The sequence below is a fragment of the Papio anubis genome, chromosome 9, assembly GCF_008728515.1.
Source record: "Papio anubis isolate 15944 chromosome 9, Panubis1.0, whole genome shotgun sequence".
NCBI classification, from domain to species: Eukaryota; Metazoa; Chordata; class Mammalia; order Primates; family Cercopithecidae; genus Papio; species Papio anubis.
In genome coordinates, this window is record NC_044984.1 from 2,863,782 (window position 1) to 2,884,710 (window position 20,929).

A 20,929-nucleotide genomic window follows, 5' to 3' on the forward strand; every position below is an offset into this window, starting at 1 on the left:
CTGCTGTGGTCAGAGGAGCTGGAAAGCCATTGCTTTCAGATTGCTCTCAATTATACTGACCCTAGTCAGGTGGGTCAGCCTGGGCGAGGGCCCACATTCCCATTTCCTTTCTGTAAGGGACAGCGGGCAGAGTTATCATTCAGCTCTTGACGGCAGGGAGGAAGACCAGAGAAGAACATTGACATAGAGAAACGAGTTTATTCCAGTGGAGAAGCAGCTGAACCGAGGGCTTGTCACTGGGCCTGGAGTCTGCAGTTACAGAAGCAGCAGGAGGCAGACAAGGAAAGGCACAGCACAGGACCCAGGAAAGCGGACCTTGTGGAGCAAGGCAGTGAGGGAGAGGAAAGCTTTTAGGATTTTGAGACCAGGTACTATGGCACACGTGATAAGTGAGCCCCTCTCCTTTCCTTCTGAGGGCAGGGGAGGCAGCCGGGAAAGGTCAGGCCAGGTGTCACAGGCAGCTCCTCGCATCCCGGTTCTTCTCTTTTTTTTTTTTTGAGACGGAGTCTCGTGCTGTTGCCCAGGCTGCGATCTCGGCTCACTGCAAGCTCCACCTCCTGGGTTCACGCCATTTTGCTGCCTCAGCCTCCTGAGTAGCTGGGATTACAGGGGACCGCCACTGCGCCCGGCTAATTTTTTGTATTTTTAGTAGAGACGGGGTTTCACTGTGGTCTCGACCTCCTGACCTTGTGATTCGCCCGCCTCGGCCTTCCAAAGTGCTGGGATTACAGGGCGTGAGCCACCGCGCCCGGCCCTGGTTCTTCTCTAACCCAGTCTACCCCAGGCTCAGGACTCTGTCTCAGCCCAAGGGTCCCACCCAGTTCAGGTTAGCTCTACCACTGTCCTCCTCTCCCCCTGTTTGTTTGTTTGTTTTTGGAGACTCCTTGGGTCTCACTCCTTCGCCCAAGCTGGAGTCCAATGGCACAAACTTGGCTCACAACAATCTTGTGCCTCAGCCTTCCAAGTAGCTGGGATTACAGGTGAGCACCACCATACCTGGCTAATTTTTGTATTTTTTAGTAGAGATGGGGTTCTGCCATATTACCCAGGCTGGTCTCAAACTCCTGACATTAAGTCATCCGCCCGCCTCAGCCTCCCAAAGCGCTGGGATTACAGGCATGAGTCATTGCGCCCGGCCTCTTTCTTTACTCCTAATCCATGATTTGAGAGACTCACACCAGCCAGAAAGACTCTCAGGGGTCTGGCCTCTGAAGCTTTGGGTTCTTCTCTTTACAGTGAATTCAGAAAAGCCTCTCTCTCCTGACAGACCCCAAACTTCAAAAAAAAAGAAAAAGCCTCTGTCGTTTTGCTTTGGCAAAGCCTGGTGGGGGGTTAGAAAGCCACTGATTCCAGGACAAGGCGAGCTTAAGCTCAAGAGACCAGAGACGGGGATGGGAAGAAGGCCTAACGAGGTGGGTAGTTCCAGAAATCAGAAAGAATACTAAATAGGTTCAGTCTGAGTGGTGACAGCCTCACTGTCCTGTCTGCCTCGTAGGAGCAGTTCTCTACAAGGCTCTGCCACACACACACCCAAAGTTCAGGGGCTCGGTGGGTACAAAAAGCAAGTGGAGAAGGATAAACACCTAGCGTTAATAGCAGAAGTATGTCCAAGGTTTTGCACAGGGTAATCAAACAATAACTGGCTTCAGACATTTGCAGCCCCAGAAAAATAACTAATGAAAGCTCTCAGCCTTATGAGATGGACATTCCTATACTAACTCCATCTCTTTGTTGTATTGAATTCTGTCTCATGTTTCTTCCCCCACATCTGTGCAGATGTGCACAGAATCCAAGAGGCAGACACCAGGAGGTCCAGGGACCCAGGTTGGTGAGGCGTGGCAGTGTAATTGTGGGAGATACTGAGCCCCAGAAGGTGTGGTGAGAGACATGGTGGTGTGGGAAGTTGAGTTGCGTTTGGGGTGGAATTGGGTGCTGGGCAAGGACAGCAGTCAGCAGAGCCTTCGACCCAGCCCAGGCAGGCACCCCATTTTGCTTAGCCTCCCATCTGTGGTCCTGGTTTGGCTTCGCTCTTCTTGGAGGGAAATGAATGAGAAACCTGGCGTCGTGGGCGCTCTAGTGAAAACTCCCCCTGGGGAGTAGGACAGCTGCTGAGAAGCAGAGAGGAATGTGGCCGGCTGGGGGAAATGGGACAGCAGGGCTCAGGGTGGTGATTCAAAGGGCAGACACCGGAGTCCCCAGCTACCTGGCTTCAAGAGCACCCGTTCCCCACACGCCTCTTCTGCTAAGGCAAGGTCTTTCCCTCTGGGGACTGACTGAGACAGCAGTCACTGGCCAGGTTCTTGGTACAGAGGCAGGAAGGGCAGCTCTGAGAACGGGGCTTTCAGCCGCAGCACTCCGCGCTCCAGGTCGATGCAGCACTGTGGGGTGTAGAGCAGTCATGCCGGCTCACCTCAGCCCGTCACCTGCCTCCCACTTCCCACAGCTTCCACCTGCCTTTTGCTCTCCCCCTTATCCCCATTTCCCTTGACTCCTGTTGGAGGGGGTGACCCAGTTCTCTTGACTTTTCACTGGGTGGTGAGTAAGGAACCTCTAAGGAAGCAAAGGGACAATTGCCAGTCTCTAAGTCACTCTCATCAGAACCTGGTCCAAGCTTCCACACCTGTGCCTTCTACTACTTTTTCCTGGTGCTTTGGATCAGGCCCTGAGTGTGGGTGCCTTACCTTGAGAGAAAGCAGAGTCTGCAGGCCCAGGCAGAATTCAGGACTCTCGACATCTGCAGGAACCATTTGAAAACCGAAGAGGCTGAGGGTTCCCAGCGGTCACTGCTGCCCTCCTCTCAGCCCTTGCTCCTTCTCTGCCCACCCCATCCCCAGATCCAAGGGCACTGGCACGGAGATGAGGGATGGTCAGAACATCTCTGGGGACTCCTTGTGCTGCAGGGACTGAAAGTCTCTGCCTTTGCCCCACCCTGAAGAGAAAGGTGAGAGGCGAGCACCAGGGCTGTTGCAGAAGGGGGGACTTACCCACCACCTGTGCCGAGCACACCACGGTCTCCTGCCCCAGCTGTAGCTCCAACTGCTCCACCTGGGTTGGGGGCCCAGGGGCCAGGTCCCCAGCTGAGGCTTTTAGGACCTTCTTCTCTAACCTGTGGTTGGGAAGCAAAGGTTATAGCTACCACAGCCCCCAGTGGGCTTCACCCCATTAATCAGCAGACATCCCACTCTACTATGGGTTCACCTCCAACCCCTGACCTCACGTGGGGTCTAAATCCTTGCCTTCTCTGCCAGAGTCTTCTAGCCACTCTTTTGTTAAATAACAGCTTTATTGAGATAAAATATGCAACTGTCGTCACTATCTAATCTGAGAATATTTTCATCAGCCCAAAAAGAAACCCTGTCCCCCATTTGCTTTTTTGGGCCACTCTTACCCCAGGCGGCTGAGACATCCAGCAGAGATCCGATTGTATTGGGTGCCTGTGTCCACGGCCACTCTAAGCAGCAGGTCCTGGCACTGAGAAAGAGGGATTGTGCCAAATCAGTGAGTCCCTAGGAGAATGGGTTGGGATTGGGTCCTTCAGTTTCCCAGCCCACTGATGACTCCCTTTTAGAAATGAGTGGAGAAAATGAACTGTCTTTAAAACAGGCTTTTATCGGGGCCAGGCGCAGTGGCTCACGCCTGTAATGCCAGCACTTCGGAAGGCTGAGGCGGGTGGATCACCTAAGGTTGGGAGTTCAAGACCAGCCTGACCAACATGGTGAAACCCTGTCTCTACTAAAAATACAAAATTAGCTGGGCGTGGTAGCGTAGGCCTGTAATCCCAGCTACTTGGGAGGCTGAGGCAGGAGAATCGCTTGAACCCAGGAGACAGAGGTTGTGGTGAGTCAAGATCACACCATTGCACGCCAGCCTAGGCAACAAGAGCAAAACTCCATCTCAAAACAAACCCAAAAAAACAAAAACTGGTTTTTATGAGACTCACACAATAGGGGCAGAACTCCCGGATAAATCAAAAAAGGAAGTGGGCTAGGTGAGGTGGCTCATGCCTGTAGTTCTAGCACTTTGGAGGCAAGAGGATCACTTGAAGCCAGGAGTCCAAGACCAGCCTGGGCAACACAGCAAGACCCTGTCTCTACAAAAAATAAAACGGGAAAAAAAAAGTGGTTCTATGTGATGAGTTCATAAATTTGGGGAAGAGCTGCCAGAAATGGAGAAATGGTGATCTATTCAGAGGAATCCTTGGGAGTTTGATGGCCTCCTGGTTCGAAAACTCCAGGTTAGGAATAGAGGAAGGATGAGAAGACTGGAATCCCCTGTTAGGAAACTCAGCTGTGGGTAACCAAGAAGTTTGCCATTAGAAACAAAGGAGGACAAGTTCACCTGCTTTGGGACATAGACAGACATTTTGATATACACTTGGATATACACACAGGTCATTTTCTCATTCCAAACATTCGTTGAGTATCTGCTATAAGATATGTTACTGGAAGGTACATCGGTGAGTGCTATTCTTTAGGAGTCTAAAGGAAGTAAAATCTAACTCTACTATATGGCAGAAAGTTTTTTTTTTTTTTTTTGAGACGGAGTCTCGCTGTGTCACCCAGGCTGGAGTGCAGTGGTGGGATCTCAGCTCACTGCAAGCTCCGCCTCCCGGGTTCATGCCATTCTCCTGCCTCAGCCTCCCGAGAAGCTGGGACTACAGGCACCCGCCACCACGCCCGGCTAATTTTTTTTGTATTTTTAGTAGAGACTGGGTTTCACTGGGTTAGCCAGGATGGTCTCGATCTCCTGACCTCGTGATCCGCCCACCTCAGCCTTCCACAGTGCCAGGATTACAGGCATGAGCCACCGCCTGTAGAAAGCTTTAAGGACTATTAAGGACTATAAAAGGATGTGAATGTCCCGGCCCCATGGCCCACACCTATGTATAATCCAAGTACTTTGGGAGGCCAGGGTGGAAGGATTGCTTGAGGCCAGGAGTTCAAGACCAGCCTGACCAATGTGGTGAAACCCCCATCTCTACTAAAAATACAAAAAAAAAAAAAAAATAGCCGGGTGTGGTGGCGCACACCTGTGATTTCAGCTACTCAGAAGACTGAGGTGGGAGGATCGCTTGAGTCCAGGAGGTTGAGGCTGCAGTGAGCTCTGATCATGCCACTGCACTCCGGCCTGGGTGACAGAGTAAGACCCTGTATCTTAAAAAAATAAATAAAAGGACTGGAAAAGTCAGGGAGCACAGTGGCTCACACCTGTAATCCCAGCACTTTGGGAGGCCAAGGTGGATGGATCTCCTGAGGTCAGGAGTTCGAGACCAGCCTGACCAACCTGGAGAAACCCCGTCTCTACTAAAAATGCAAAAGTAGCCAGGCACGGTGGCATTTGCCTGTAAACCCAGCTACTCAGGAGGCTGAGGCAGAAGAATTGCTTGAACCCGGGAGGTGGAGGTTGCGGTAAGCTGAGATCACACTATTGCAGTCCAGCCTGGGCAACAAGAGTGAAACTCTGTCTTCAAAAAAAAAAAAAAAAACAGGGCCGGGCGCAGTGGCTCACACCTGTAATCCCAGCACCAGGAATTTGAGACCAGCCTGACCAACATGGTGAAACCTCGTCTCTACTAAAAATACAAAAATTAGCCAAGCATGGCAGTGCGGGCCTATAATCCCAGCTATTTGGGAGGCTGGGGCAGGAGAATCGCTTGAACCCAGGAGGCAGAGGCTGCAGCGACCCGAGATCGCGCCACTGGACTCCAGCCTGGGTGACAGAGCGAGACTCCGTCTCAAAAAAAAAAAAATTTGGCCGGGCGCGGTGGCTCAAGCCTGTAATCCCAGCACTTTGGGAGGCCGAGGCGGGTGGATCACAAGGTCAGGAGATCAAGACCATCCTGGCTAACATGGTGAAACCCCGTCTCTACTAAAAATACAAAAACTAGCGAGCGTGGTGGCGGGCGCCTGTAGTCCCAGCTACTCGGAGGGAGGCTGAGAGACAGGAGAATGCGTGAACCTGGCAGGCGGGCTTGCAGTGAGAGCGAGACAAGCACTGCCTCCAGCCTGGGTGACTGGCCAGAGACTCCGTCTCAAAAAAAAAAAAAAAAAAATTTTTTAAAAGGATGAGTAACATGCCTTAGAGGTTGGGAGGCAGGAAAGGCTGTTTCCTACTGGGAAAATCAGAAAAGGTTTCAAGGAGGAGGTAACACCTGATGTGGGCTTTAAAAGCTTGCAGAATGCGGACCCAGAATTATTGGAGAGCAAGAAGAGAGCAATCCAGGTAGAAGCAGCACAGAGCAAAGACGGTGGCCCAGGACCACTGAGAATTTATTGGGAACGTTCAGTAGTGACTGAGTGGTTAAATGGTTCCAGAGATTACAGGGCCAATGCCTTGGAACACATGAGTTTTTTCCAAAATTACGTTATCCATGCACGCACACCATTCGTCTGTGTAGAGCACACTGAGGAGTACTTACTTAATTTAAGTACTGTATTTTGACCAAGGAAAGGGGGCCGAGGAATGGTGGTGACAGACGGAGTTGCACCAAGGAAAGATGGGTTGGGGCAGGGAGGAAGGAGGTAGAGGATCGTGGTTAGGTCCAAGCTAGGGAGAGACGTGTCCTTTCTCCCTCCTTCCCGCTGCCATCAGGGCAGAAAGGAGAGTAGGTGAAGTGAGCGCAGGCAGGGTTGTTAATGAAAGTGTGTCCCTGGGAGGCCTCTCACCTTGCAGTTGACCAGAAGAGCTGGAATCTCTGTCCTGCTGGTCCTCCTCCTGCTCTCCTGGCCATGAATCAGGGCCTGCACCCGGGGAGACTCCCCCTGAAGCCAGTTCGGGTTTCCCTCTACCAGGCGTCTTTGGATCACACTGTGCGGCTGCTGGCTCCATCACGAAACAATGAAGGTAGGCAGTTCTAAACCCAGGTATCCAGGCTGCTCAGTTACCCCACTTAGATATCCCAGGATGCTCCCCCAAACCCCCCACCCCAGACCTGAGCCTTATCCTAGAAGCTGACCCTAGGGTCCCAGCAGTCAGGTAATGAGAGCAGAGTAGCCCCAGTATCAAATCATGCCATTTTCCTTGGACACTCATAGATTGCTCAGCAGTGAGGAAATGGGAAGAGGAGAATGGTCCGTTCTTGGTTAAACTGACTTAGTAGCTAAAGGGACATTTCAGGAATTAGTATGCTTGGGGGAAATTTTGTCTCAAACTTATATATTTTTTTTAACTAGGAGGTTTGTTTTTTTACTTCCCCTCTGATCTCATCCTTCAGTGGGCTTCAAATCCCAGGGTTGGTGGTGTGATGAAAAACAGTAAGAAGCTCTTAAGAACTAGGCCAGGCGTGGTGGCTTATACCTGTAATCCCAGCATTTTGAGAGGCCAAGGTGGGTGGATCACTTGACGTCAGGAGTTCGAGACCAGCCTGGCCAACATGGTGAAACCCTGTTTCTACTAAAAATACAGCCGGGTGCGGTGGCTCACGCCTGTAATCCTAGCACTTTGGGAGGCCTAGACGGGCGGATCACGAGGTCAGGAGCTCGAGACCATCCTGGCTAACACGGTGAAACCTCGTCTCTACTAAAAATACAAAAAAACTAGCTGGGCATAGTGGCGGGCGCCTGTAGTCCTAGCTACTTGGGAGGCTGAGGCAGGAGAATGGCGGGAACCCGGGGGGGTGGAGCTTGCAGTGAGCTGAGATCGCGCCACCACGCTCCAGCCTGGGTGACTGAGCAAGACTCCATCTCAAAAAAAAAAAAAAAAAATACAAAAATTAGCTGGGTGTGGTGGCGCGTGCCTGTAGTCCCAGCTACTTGGGAGGCTGAAGTGTGATGATCACTTAAACCCGGAAGGCAGAGGTTGCAGTGAGCCAAGATCACACCACTGCACTCCTGTCTGGTTGACAGAGCAAGACTCTTATCTCAAAAAAACAAAACAAAACAAACAAACAGAAAACTCTTAAGAACTAGGATGCTGGGAATCATCTTTGACCTGTCCCTCATCTACAACCACTCCCATTCCATCCAGTCACTTCCCAGATTCTGCCGGTTTTGCCTCCTGTGTAGAATCAATCTGTCCCTCCTTTCCTTCTCTCTCGTCTTTCTTTCTTTTTCTTTTCTTTTGCCTTCTGTTCTTTCAAGATGGGATCTTGCTAAGCTGCCCAGACTGGACTCTCATTCCTTGGCTCAAGGCATTCTCTAGCCTCAGACTCCCAAGCAGCCGGGACCAGAAGCGTACGCCACAGCACCTGGCCTCCTTCCTTCCTTTCTGTTAGCGCGTGTGTTCCACACTCCCCGCAGCTCTCTTGGATCCCTCAAACACCTTCTTAAGTTCATAACCTGTCTCCAGACCTGTTACCTTTCACATACATCTGCTTGGAGCTTCAGACTGGAAGCTAAAAACCTTGCTACTCCAAAACGTGGTCCTCAGATCAGCAACTTTAACATCATTTCGAAGCCTCTTAAAAATGCAGACTCTCATACCTACTGAATCAGACGTTTCATTGTGACAAGATCCCCAGGTGATTCGTGTGCAGGTTAAAGTTTGAGAAGCACCAAAGTAAAACATGAAACTAACCATGTACTCTCTTATTTAAAATGCATCAAAGACCCCCTACCTCACATTGCTTGCTGGAGCTCAAGCTTTTGAAGGTGATCCACAGCCCAGATGACGGGGCTGTGCCTCCTTCCCTGCCACTCTGTTTGTGGGCCCCAGAAGCACCACTCATACCAGGCTGCTTTTTGCCTCCATGCCTTCACTCCTCTCTCCTCTCTTCCTGAAACTCCTCTTCCCCACTCTTCTCGAGGCTAGACTGAAGAACTGACTTAACACACTTTATTTGAGAGAGAGGTTGCATCTTAAGTTCGGGATTCTGTGTACATCTTACCATGCAGGATGTACCTTCTCCAGGATACCCTCTCTGAGCTCTTCATGCTTCTCTCTCCATACACCCTAAGCTGGGGTCCCTTGTCTTAGCTCCCTTTGCCATGCTTCTCACAAATGTTATGTGTGGATTTTACTCTCCCATTAGCCTGGAAAGCCCCTGAGTCTACCTCGCTCATTTTTATATCCCAGGGCATGGCTCAGCATCTAGCAGGCACTCAATAAATGCTTGCTGCAGACTGACTCTCTCCCAGGCTCTACGCACCTCTCCACCTGCCCTCTCTCCTTGGGAGCCTGGGATTGTTTTTCTGCCCTTAGATTAATGAGGCCCTTGGGGTTGCTCCTGGCAGCGAAACTGCCAGCAGGAGACCCAGTGCTGGGAAAAGTTCAGCGAGCTCTGGGACTGGCTGGAGAGACTGGCTCTGCACTTCCCACGATGGACACAGGCTTCAGGCCCCTCCCACTGTTGTGCAGTTTGCTCCACAGCCATCCCAGGGAGGGAGACAATGGGGTCTCCCCTACCTGTCGTGCCTTTGCTCCCAAAGCCACAGGAGGTAGCTGCTAGAGATCAACTGGGGACATCCTGGGCAGAGGGGAGAGGTGAAAAGCTCAGGACTTTCTCGTCAGAAGGCAGGACCTGCCACTCTGGGATGGCAATGTCAGTAGAGCACCTTCTCCTGGGGCCAAACAGATGTAGGATGGTCCCCAGTAGGTTCTAGCCATTGAGAACCAGACAACCCACTTCCCTGCTCCATTCCTGTTTTTCAGCTATGCTTTGCTGCCACTGCAAGGAGCAATAAGCCCCTGGCAGTTCCTTGAAGTCTCAGTGCAATCCCTTTTCCTTGTTCGGAGCTAGGGAATTGCCAGGCCTCTGGGCTGTGGTCCTGGTGTGGGCACCCAGGCTGAGAGGAGTCTGGAAAGGTAGAGCTAAGTAGAGAAAGGTAACAAGGCGCTGCACTGGCCTTCAGCTTCCCTGGGAGAAGCAGTTGGTGGAGCGCAGGCCGGCAGATACGCTTCCAACCTCTCAGTGCAGGCCTGGTTGAGTACCTGTTCTCAGACTAGGAGAGGGGACTGGGAACCGAGTGCTCCCAAGCCTTTCCACAAAGGATTCCCTCTCTCCCATGGGTCAGGGGCCAGGAATATTTCTCAGACTAAATGGAATAGTAGCTGGGGGAATAATCATGGCATTTAGATAGCGCCTGCTACTACGCACTGTTCTAAGTGCTTTAAATATATCAGCTCTAACAACCCTCCCAACAAACCTGTGATTGCTTTTATTCTCATTTAACAGATGAAGAAACTGAGGCACAGAGACATAAAGTCAATTGCCCAAGTTAGTAAGTGGCAGAGCCAGGATCTGATCCCAAGCAAAGTGGCTCCATGGCCCCGCTTGTCAGCACTGCCTCAGAGAGGAATGCCTGAATCTGCAATTGTCCCCCGCCCACTCACATCCTTACTGTTACTCCCCTGCCCCCTTCCTCTGAGGCCAAAGCTGCTGCAGACGGATGGGAGGAGAGGAGCCTGGAAGGTCTATTCCACTTACGAGTGGGGGGAGCAGCATTCAAGGCGGCCAGGGGCCCCTGGCAAGAGCCACACAAAACCCTGATGCCCTGGAAAGGATGGAGACCCCCCAATGCTTTGATTCTGAGGAGAAAGGACAAATGGATAGACAGACCTGGTGGAGGGAACCTGTGGTTCAGGGGGAGCAGGAAGTCACAACCCTAAACTGGCCAGTCCTCCAGGCCCTCCCAGTTTTAAGTGACCACTCTAGAAGGTTCCTGTGTTCCTGTAAGCCCCCACTCCTAAACAGCCTAGCTCCTCACCACCCTCAAGTTTTGGGCCATTAGAGGGAAAAGGCAGGGAAGCTAAGCAGTGAGAATAGGACCCCTCAGAGCCACCAAACCATGGTAACATCCCCAGTGAAGAGCCTCAAGTTGGCATACGACCTCTCCCCGTCTCAGCAAGGGAGCGGGACCTGAAAGCTGAGGGTCTGCACGTTCTGGTCCTGCTCAGGATCTGAGAAGTGGAAGGAAAGGGCCAGGGGACGCGGGCGGGGGAGGGGGATGCCTCACCAAATCCTTGGAGGTGCCGAGCCTCTTGAGGCTGTCCAGCGGGAGCAGGTCGGCCGAGTCCTTGTGCAGGAACTGGGTGGCCTGTTTGAGCCGGCGCTGCTGGCTCAGGTGGGCTCGGTCTCGAAGCTGTGCCTCCTGCCCCCTCGTCCTGGCTTCTCCCTCATCTCTCCTGGCTTCCTGCTTGGTGCTCATGGCCCCTGCTGGAGGAGTGGGCCGGGGGCTGCTCAGGGGGGCGTCACCGAGTCCTCTCTGCTTCTTCCTGCCTGTCTCCGTCCTGCGCTGCAGCTCTCCTTCCAACAGGAGGGTCCCCGCGGGAGGGAAAGAGGAAAGAAAGAAAGAATGTTCAGGAGCAGCCGCGTCGTCTCCAATTTCCCGAGATTGCTGTAGAGGGAGTGAGACTCCGGCTGGAAAAACCCAGTCCTAGAAGAGAGGGAGGGTTGGCAGGGCCCACAGCTGGCTGACTTGGCCCCGTCCCCAACGCTGGGGTCCTGTTCAGAGCGGGCGGTGGATGGGGCGTGTGTGTGTGTGTGTGTGTGTGTGTGTGTGTGTGTGTGTGTGTGAGAGAGAGAGAGAGAGAGAGAAGGAGAGACAGACAGTACTGTAAACTGTCAGGGTGCCTGTGCCAGGTGGTTTGCAAGGAAGCGCCTGTCACTGTGTGGGGGCGGCAGCCCTAGTGCCCCTCCCAGCCTGTGTGGCCCCCCCTTCCTCTGCATCCCTCCCAGGCTTCCCAGGGCCGCCCAGCTGTTTCCTCCGCAGCCCGGGGCTGGCGTGCAGGCCAATAACTGGATTCAGATCAGAGAGGGGCAGCACGCGAGTGTCCGTCCCTCCTCCCATCCCCCTAGCTTTACCTCCTTAGGTCTCTTCCCTCGCGCCTAGCAGATGTCAGAGTCTTTAACTAATTTACTCTGGATTCTGGGTTCCAGGGAATGGCAGGAACACCTCTGAATCTTCCCACGAGTAGAAATGGTCCCTGGCATCTCAGTCTCCTTTATATGACTCTCCTCAAGTCCTGGCTCTTTAAAAAATGTTACACTTCAAATATACAGAAGTTATAACGAGTAAGATAACCAGTACTCTTTACTGATCACCAGTTTAAAAAATAAGCTGTTGAAGCTCCCCGTGCACTTCCACTTCCACCTGCTGAAATCGGTGTTTATCAGGCCCATACTTCTTTATATTCTTTATGCAAATACTTCTATATGCATTCTAAGCAATACATCATTGGTTTTGTCCTATCACTGTATTTATTCTTCTGCAGTCTGCTCTTTTTTGCTCAATATTTGTTAGTGAGATTCATCCATACGATATGCCTAGCTCTAGTTAAGTGACTTCACCTGCTGTGTAACATAGTATTCCACTAGATGCATGCATGACATTGAGGAAATTGAGGTTATTTTTCATTTTTAGGTCTAACAAACAATGCTGCTGTGAATATTTTTGCACACATCTCCTGGGGCACCTGTGTCAGCATTTCTCTAGAGTATACACCTACACCTAGGAGTGGAATTGCTGGGACGTCCCATATACAGCTTTGCCTTTTTGGCATATTGCCAGAGTGTTTTTACCAGTGCACACTCAGACAGCTGCACACGGGGGCTCCTGAGGTTCCACATCCTCTCCAGCACTTGGTATCAGACTTTTTCTAGCCCTGGCGTATCAGTAGATTTTTCTCTCCAGCCTTTCCTCTTCACCATCAGAGAAATGCATTGGCCAAGCACCTGTTTACCTGTGTTGGACTCTCACAGAATGAGCCCTGCTCCCTAAGGGTGCAGTCCGACCCAGACAGCTCCGAGGCACGTGCACGTTCAGGCAAACCAGATGTCTACTGAACTTCTAGGAACCAAGCCTCTTCGAGACACTTTCACAAGCACTGCAATTATATGAAGAAAGATTGTATTCTAATCCCCATTTAGAGGGAAAGAAAGTGGTATGGTTGAAGTGTTTCCTTCACCCCCCAAATGTACCCCTAACCCCTAGTACCTCAGAATGTGACCTCATTTGGAGATGGGACCTTTACAGACATGGTGAAGTTAAGATGAGGTCATTAGGATGAGCCTACTCCCATATGACTGCGCTCTTACTAGAAGGAGGAAATTGGACACAGAAATGCACACGGGGAGAACGGCATGTGAAGGCTGAGATCGGGATGATGCATCTGCAATTCAGGGAGCACCCGAGATGATCAGTAAACCCCCAGAAGCCAGGGGAGAGGTGTGGAGCGGACCCTACCTTACAGCTGTCAGAAGGAACCCGCCCTGCAGCACCTTCCTGTTGGTTGTCGGGCCTTGCCCATGACACCTCAGTTTCCTCCCCTCATCATTTTTTTGACCTAACAGTTAGAGAATTAAAAAAAAAAATTAGCTAGGCACAGTGGCTCATGCCTCTAATCCCAGCACTTTGGGAGGCCGAGGTAGGTGGATCACTTGAGGTCAGGAGTTCGAGACCAGCCTGGCCAATGTAGTGAAACCCTTTCTCTACTAAAAATACAAAAATTAGCCAGGCATAGTGTCGCATGCCTGTAATCCCAGCTGCTCAGGAGGCTGAAGTGGGGGAATCGCTTGAACCTGAAAGGCAGAGGTTACAGTGAGCCACTGCACTCCAGCCTGAGTGACAGGGTGAAATTCCGGCTCAAAAAAAAAAAAAATTAATTAATCAACAAGGAATAACTCCATTGGTCTCTAATAATGAGACAGAGGGGGAAGTCTTCATCCAACTATTCAGGAAGATTAAGCCATTCCGAACTGTTAGGAGTAGAAGTGAGCGTGTGCTCGTCCAAGACATTTGGAAAATGTCTGTTATTCTCTGAAGTGAATGGATCTGAATTCAGAAATTCTGAGAGAAAAAAATGAAAGTGTGAAATATGGCTCCTTCACTGCATTGGTTCTTCTCTGAATGAAGTTTCTTTTCATTCAGAAAAATATTTATTGAGCACCTACCACGTACTGGACACTGAGCTAGGCCCTGGGTGTACAGTGGAGAGCCAGATGAGGTCCCTGCCCTCGTGGAGTTCACATTCTAATGGAGAAGGTAGATAATGAACAACTAAATTTATAACCTCAGGTGGTAGTAAGTGCTGAACAAAATACACCATGGAATAGTATGGAGCCATAAAAAATAACAAAATCCTGTCCTCTGCAGCAACACGGAGGCAGCTGGAGGACACTATCCTGAGCAAATTATTCTCAATTCCATCAGAACGTTCTTTTTTAAATCTAAGTCCTGGTGGCTGTATTCAAAGTCCATCCCCTCTTCTCCAAGCCTAGCAGAGATGGAGATGAACTGTATCCCACCTTCCTTGTCACAGCCGTTCATGCCTTCAAAGATCTTTCCATCTTTTCCACATTCATTCCTCAAGGCTGAATAGTGCCCATTCTTGTCTCTGCTGGTAGGGATGGAGAGGAGAGCTCCTCCGGCCCAGTGAAATCACCCAGTGCAGTGCCCTACCACATAAGGAAATTCTCGGAATATTCTTTATAGAATGGGTTATTCAGAGCTAGACAAACAGCTCTCTTGAACCCGTGGAGGGTGAAGGGCAGCCAGTTCTATTTCAGGCTTTCTCCTCTGGCCTGTCAGATGTGCTGAAGACAGGAATGAGGCTGTTTTCCAGAGTTCTCCAGTCCAGCAGAGGCCCCCGGCACCCCTTGCTGCCAGGAGAGCACACCTCCCCACCGCCATCCCAAAGAGGTGGATCTTCCAAAGGCTACCAGACAAGGACATTTTATATTTCTGACACTAGGATGATTTTCCTATTTCATGGATGGCAAAACCAAGGCACGAAGAGGTCAAGTGCTTTGGCTCTGTTGATGAAAGCAGCCTGAGCATGGCATGGTGAACTCAGAGGAGCCTGGTCAAGAGTTCCAATTCATGGCTGAGCACAGTGGCTCATGCCTGTAATCCCAGCACTTTGGGAGGCCACAATGGGTGGATCACCTGAGGTCAGGAGTTCAAGACCAACCTGGCCAACATGGCGAAACCCCGTCTCTACTAAAAATACAAAAATTAGGTGGGCATGGTGGTGTGTGCCTATAGTCCCAGCTACTCAGGAAGCTGAGGCAGAAGAATTGTTTGAACCCGGGAGGTGGAGGTTGCAGTGAGCTGAGATCGTGCCACTGCACTCCAACCTGGGTGACAGAGCGAGACTCCATCTCAAAAAAAAAAAAGAGTTCCAACTCTGTCCTTGTACTAGCCAGGTGACCTTGGGTGAAGTGCTTAATCTTCCGGCATTTGCTTCTTCATCTGTAAAAATGAAATAACACATAATCTATAGAGTTGGTGTGAAGTTTAAATGAGGCAGAATAGCAAAAAATAGTAAACTAGGCCAGGCACGGTGGCTCACACCTGTAATCCCAGGACTTTGGGAGGCTAAAGAGGGAGGACCTCTTGAGCCCAGGAGTTCAGCCTGGGCAACATGGCAAAACCTCGTCTCTATTAAAAATACGAAAAAATAGCTAGGCGTGGTGGCACACATCTGTGGTCCCAGCTACCTGAGAGGCTGAAGTGGGAGGACTGCTTAAGCCTGGGAGGTAGTGGTTGCAATGAGCCAAGATCACACAACTACACTCCAGCCTGGGTGACAGAGTGAGACCCTGTCTCAAAAAAAAAAAAAATAAGGCCAGGCCTGGTGGCTGATGCCTGTAATCGCAGCACTTTGGGAGGCTGAGGTGGGCGGATCACATGAGGTCAGGAGTTCGATACCAGCCTGCCCAATGTGACGAAACCTCGTCTCTACTAAAAATACAAAGATTAGCTGGACATGGTGTTGTGCACTTGTAATCCAAGCTACTTGGGAAGCTGAGGCAGGAGAATCACCTGAACCAAGGAGGCAGAGGTTGCAGTGAGCCAATATCACACCAGCCTGGACAGCAGAGCAAGATCCTGTCTCAAAAAATTAACAATAAATAGTAGTAAATTATATGCCTCAATTTACTATCTCCAAGATGGAAATCATATAGGACCTACCTTCAGCACTCCTGTACCTCCCTCTTTGTTTATCTTTTTTTATTTCCTGTTCCATTCTTCTGTATTTTTTCCCTCCTCCTTGCCTAAGCTGTGGGCCTGCACGTGGCACCCTTGGACACAACCTCCCCTTTCTAGTGATACTCAGACTAATGAAGTCACTGACTATTGTTTGGGAACCATGTCATGATACCTAGTGTCAGTGTTCAGTAAACACCCAGTAAACATAAGGGTAGTCTAAGGGAAGCCACACATCGAAATTCCTACCTTGGAGTTTGGACAATGGCAAGATGCAGCAACATTCTTTACAAGCATGGAGGCATTCGTGAGGCTCTGCCCTGGGACTGGCAGAGAATGAATTGGCTTGGGACTAACATAAGTGGAGCAACCATGTGAATAGCCACAGGAACCGCTAACTGCAATGGCAAGTAGGCAGCAGCCGCTATTTACACTGTGTAATGAAAAAAGCAAATGTGTGCGGCTCGGTGGCAGCACAGCTAAGGACAGGGCTCAGTGCTGGAAAAGAGGCATGAAGACAAGGGGCTCCTAGCAAGTGAGGCAGCGATGAGTAGAAATGAAGGCCGGAGGGTCCTAGGGAAGGTGAAAGGTAAGTTGGGAACTGTCTGCAGAGGGGATCTTGGCTCAGATTTGTCATCTCAAGGAGCAGCTATGGGGCTTTTTGAGGCATGGTAATTAGATGAGACAATCCTGGCAGAGCATGACTGGCAACGTGGGTGGCCCTGTATGATCCCCCAGGGGTTCCTAGTCCCCACGGCTTCCAGACTCCCTGGCCCCAGCCATTCCTTAAGCTCCCAGCAGCTCAGGAACTTGCGTCAGCAACTTAGGTCATGACACCAAGATCAGGCTTGGAAAGGGGGAGGTGGAGGGAAGGGAGTTGTTGGCCCGGAAATGGCTGGGAAGACTTCCTTTGCTGGGATTAACTATTGTCCATGAAGCTGATGGCATTCGGCAGGGCACAGGGTGTCCTGGGGAGTGAAGGATGCAGGGGAAAGGGGTGTCCATGCCTTCACCCCTGCCTCTCTCTCAGAGCTGCACTCCAGCTGTGGTGAAAGAGTGGATCTTCAGGCAGATCCAGATCCAGAGATCCCCCCACCCCACTCCACCAAAGGCTTTCAGGACCTCTAGGTTCATTCGTTCGTGGGAATGGAGTAAGGAGGTTGTTCTTGGTTGCCAGCCACGTGTATGTAGGCTGGGCTGGGGTTTCTTTTCTTTTCATTTCTTTTCTTTTCTTCCTTTCTTCCTTTCTTCCTTTCTTTCCTTTCTTTCCTTTCTTTTTTTTTTTTTTTTTCTTTCTTTCTTTCCTCACTATATTCCCCAGGCTGGTTTGGAAATCCTGGGCTCAAGCGAGCCTTCTGCCTCAGTCTCCCAAGTAGCTGGGACTACAGGTGCGCACCACTGCACCTGCCTGGCTGCGGATGGCCTCGTGAGGGTCCCCAGGCCCGGAAGGTCGCATGCTTGCTATTGCTGCCCCGCAGACCCCCATGGCCTGCTGGAGCTAGGGGGCGCCAGAAGCCTTGCTTGTGTGTCTCTGGCGGATAAACAAGGGGGCCTGGACACTGCTGTAGAGCAGAGGCTGCTCCGGAGAGCCGGGCTGGAAGGTGGTGGGGTGGGGTGAAGTCCTGCCTTGAGGCTGGGAGCTTCCGGGTGGGCAGAGTCTGCCGGGGCGGGAGCCTGTGTGAGTGCAGCTTCCTGTCCGCTCACCCCTAGCTTCAGGCCAGAGAGTAGGCAGCTCGTTTTCAAGAATCCCAAGAGGCCGGGCGCGGTGGCTCAAGCCTGTAATCCCAGCACTTTGGGAGGCCGAGACGGGCGGATGGCGAGGTCAGGAGATCGAGACCATCCTGGCTAACACGGTGAAACCCCATCTCTACTAAAAAATACAAAAAATTAGCCGGGCGTGGTGGCGGCACCTGTGGTCCCAGTTACTCGGGAGGCTGAGGCAGGAGAATGGCGTGAACCCGGGAGGCGGAGCTTGTAGTGAGCTGAGATCCGGCCACCGCACGCCAGCCTGGGCGACAGGGCGAGGCTGGGCAACAGGGCGAGGCTGGGCGACAGGGCGAGACTCCATCTCAAAAAAAAAAAAAAAAAGAATCCCAATAGCTTTCTTCCTCCCACTCCCTAAATCTTCTTGCCGACCCCCTAACCATGCCCAGGGCCTCTCATTGTAAGGTGGCAAGTAGCCCAAGAAGCAGATGACAGCACAGGCCTTGCAGTCCCGGCTGCGGCAGACCCCTCCCGTCCTCCCGTCCTCCCGTCCTCTCACCGGGAGGCTGCCTGGCTTCGTGGTCCGGAGCAACTCGCTTCTCGATGGGCTTCAGTTGGGCCATCTGAAGTCTGAGGTCGTTAGGCATGTTTTCTTTTTTGTTTGTTTTTTTAAGACAGAGTCTCACTCTGTTGCCCAGGCTGGAGTGCAATGGTGTGATCTGGGCTCACTGCAACCGCCACCTCCCGGGTTGAAGCAATTCTCCTGCCTCAGCCTCCCAAGTAGCTGGGATTACAGGCATGCACCAACAGGCCCGGCTAATTTTTGTATTTTTAGTAGAGACGGGGTTTTACCATGTTGTTCAGGCTGGTCCTGAACTCCTGACCTCGTGATCCACCCGCCTCGGCCTCCCAAAGTGCTCGGATTACAGGCGTGAGCCACCGCGCCCGGCCCAAGGCTTGTTTTCTAATGGCCTGTCCAGCTTTGGCATTTTTGGATCCTATGTAAAGGGAACCACTCCTTTCCACACTCATTCCTCATTCAGAGTGAGGAGAATGGGTAAATTCCCAGAGCCCCAGCATTCCTGTGGAGAACTCAGGAAATGCTCCTTCACCCCTCAATTCTGCTCTCACACACCCCATCCCACATACGCTCACATACACCATGGAGAGAGGGGCAAAGAGAAGGACCATGTGACAGAATTATGGACGTGGTGTTAGAAGGAAACTCTCTACAAGAGTTCGATGTATTATATTATTTTTAATTTAGATGAAATTCACATAACCCAAAATTTACCATTTTAAAGTGTACAGTTCAGTGGCTTTTCATGTATTCACAATGTTGTGCAACCACTACCCCTACCTAGTTCCAAAATATTTTCAATTCTCCCCTCCTTCAGCATCTGGGAAGCATCCATTGACCTTCTAGCTCTGTAGCTTTGCATGTTCCAGACACCTCATAAAAATGCAGTCATACAATATGTGGTTTTTGTGTCTGGCTTTTTTCATTTAGCATAATATTTTCAAGGTTTATCCATGTTGTAACATGTATTCCTTTTTAAAATTTTTTAATCTGTAAAATATACATATCATAACATTTATCATTTTAATCATTCATAAGTATATAAATCAGTGGCATGAGGTGGTACATTCACAATGTTGTGCTGCCATCACCACTATCTATTTTCAGAACTTTTTCATCACCGTCCTCAACAGAAACCCTGTACCCATTAAGCAGTAACTCCCGGCTGGGCGCAGTGGCTCAAGCCTGTAATCCCAGCACTTTGAGAGGCCGAGGTGGGCGGATCACGAGGTCAGGAGATGGAGACCATCCTGGCTAACACGGTGAAACCCCGTCTCTACTAAAAATACAAAAAATTAGCCGGGCGTGGTGGCAGGCACCTGTAGTCCCAGCTACTCGGGAGGCTGAGGCAGGAGAATCGCTTGAACCCAAGAAGTAGAGGTTGCAGTGAGCTGAAATCACACCATTGCACTCCAGCCTGGGTGACAGAGTAAGACTGTCAAAAACAAAACACAAACAGTGACTCCCCATGCCCTGCCTCCAAGCCCCTGATATCTTCTATTCAACTTTCTGTCTCTGTACATTTGCCTATTCTAGGTACCTCCTGTAGGTGAAATCATACAATATGTGTGTGGCTTGTGTCTGGCTTCTTTCACTCAGCATGACGTTTCAAATTTCATCCACACTGTAGCATCTATCAATACTCAATTTCTTTTTCTGGCTACATAATATTCCATCTACTTATTATTTTTATTCTATGAACAATGATTGACAGCTTCATTTCTGGAGGGCTGCCAGTGGGCTACACACTTTGCAGGTCCTTCACCTGTATTGTATTTATTCCATTTATTTATAAACTAATGGCCCCCATTGTGCAGATGAAGAACCTGAAAGCCAGAGGGAATAGCGACTTTTCCAAAGGTCACATTGCTGCTTAGTGGTTAAAGCAGCACTAGAACCCTGTGGTGTCTTGATTCCCAGGTGCCTGCAGGGTTTGAGAGAAATGGAGACAAAGGAGGCCGTGGGCAGGAGGCCAAGAGAAGCTCAATAGGTGCTGACCATCAATGTGGGGATGTGATGGGCGTGGGAGGAGGTGAGGTAGAGCCCCCACCATTTCAGCTTCTTCCCCTCCAGCCGCTTTCCCATCACCCTCCCCAACCATCTCCACCCCAGCCAGGGCCAACACCATTCTGACTGTTGCTTTGCCTGCCTCTACTTTACCCCTGGTCTTCGACTCCCTAATAGAAAAAGCTGAGGCCTAAGGCCTCTGGGCCGACTGCTCTTTTGGCATAAGTCCTCCACACCCTTCCCCCCACAGGTAACCCCAACAGGGTGTGGAGAGACTGCTCTTTTACCTTGAAGCTCTACTTTGTTCTACTCTTGTTCCTCTGCTGAGACCTGGTTAGCCTTCCTGGGGCCTGACTCTCCCATTCTCCAGCAGCAGCCCTGACCTGACCTCTCCTCCTCCCAACCCTGCATGGGGCCCTGCAACCGAGCATAGCTGTGTCTGGTCTTTGTCCAGACATCAAATGGTCCAGGGAGGCGGTGGCATTGTGGTTATTTTTGCCTGAGAGGCTTTCTGTACCCTGACCAATCCCAGCCTCATTCCTAATGGGTTATGAGAGTGGAGATAGCTTCTTATCCACGTTTCTTATAGCGCCTCTTCCCCCACCCCAACACACACGCGCGGACGCACACGCACACACACACACACTCCTTCCTTCCCACTTCTCCTCTCCTTAGGAACTGGAGTCCCTCCCTGTTCTCCCTGCTCTACCCAGCCTCCTGGCCTCAGTCCTCCCACCTGCGATGAGAGTCCTCCAAGGAAGAAATATAACAA

At 51.0% G+C, this 20,929-nt stretch overlaps 1 protein-coding gene across 3 annotated transcripts; it reads right to left on the reverse strand.

The window, feature by feature from the left end:
* Positions 1-979: 979 nt before the first annotated feature.
* On the reverse strand, positions 980-11,524 carry NRIP2 (nuclear receptor interacting protein 2). Of its 3 annotated transcripts, XM_017946492.3 has the most exons (6): positions 10,893-11,515; positions 6,666-6,818; positions 3,389-3,471; positions 2,985-3,106; positions 2,682-2,734; positions 980-2,378 (listed from the first exon to the last, which is right to left on the reverse strand). In XM_017946492.3, the coding sequence occupies exons 1-6, from the start codon at positions 11,082-11,084 to the stop codon at positions 2,286-2,288; spliced, it is 696 nt and encodes a 231-aa protein (XP_017801981.1). In that variant the 5' UTR covers positions 11,085-11,515; the 3' UTR covers positions 980-2,285. The 3 variants fall into 3 exon arrangements, with proteins under 3 accessions (XP_017801981.1, XP_017801980.2, XP_031506887.1); XM_031651027.1 differs by having other exon boundaries at positions 2,261-2,378; positions 2,682-3,106; positions 10,893-11,524; XM_017946491.3 differs by having other exon boundaries at positions 980-3,106; positions 10,893-11,524.
* Positions 11,525-20,929: the final 9,405 nt, after the last annotated feature.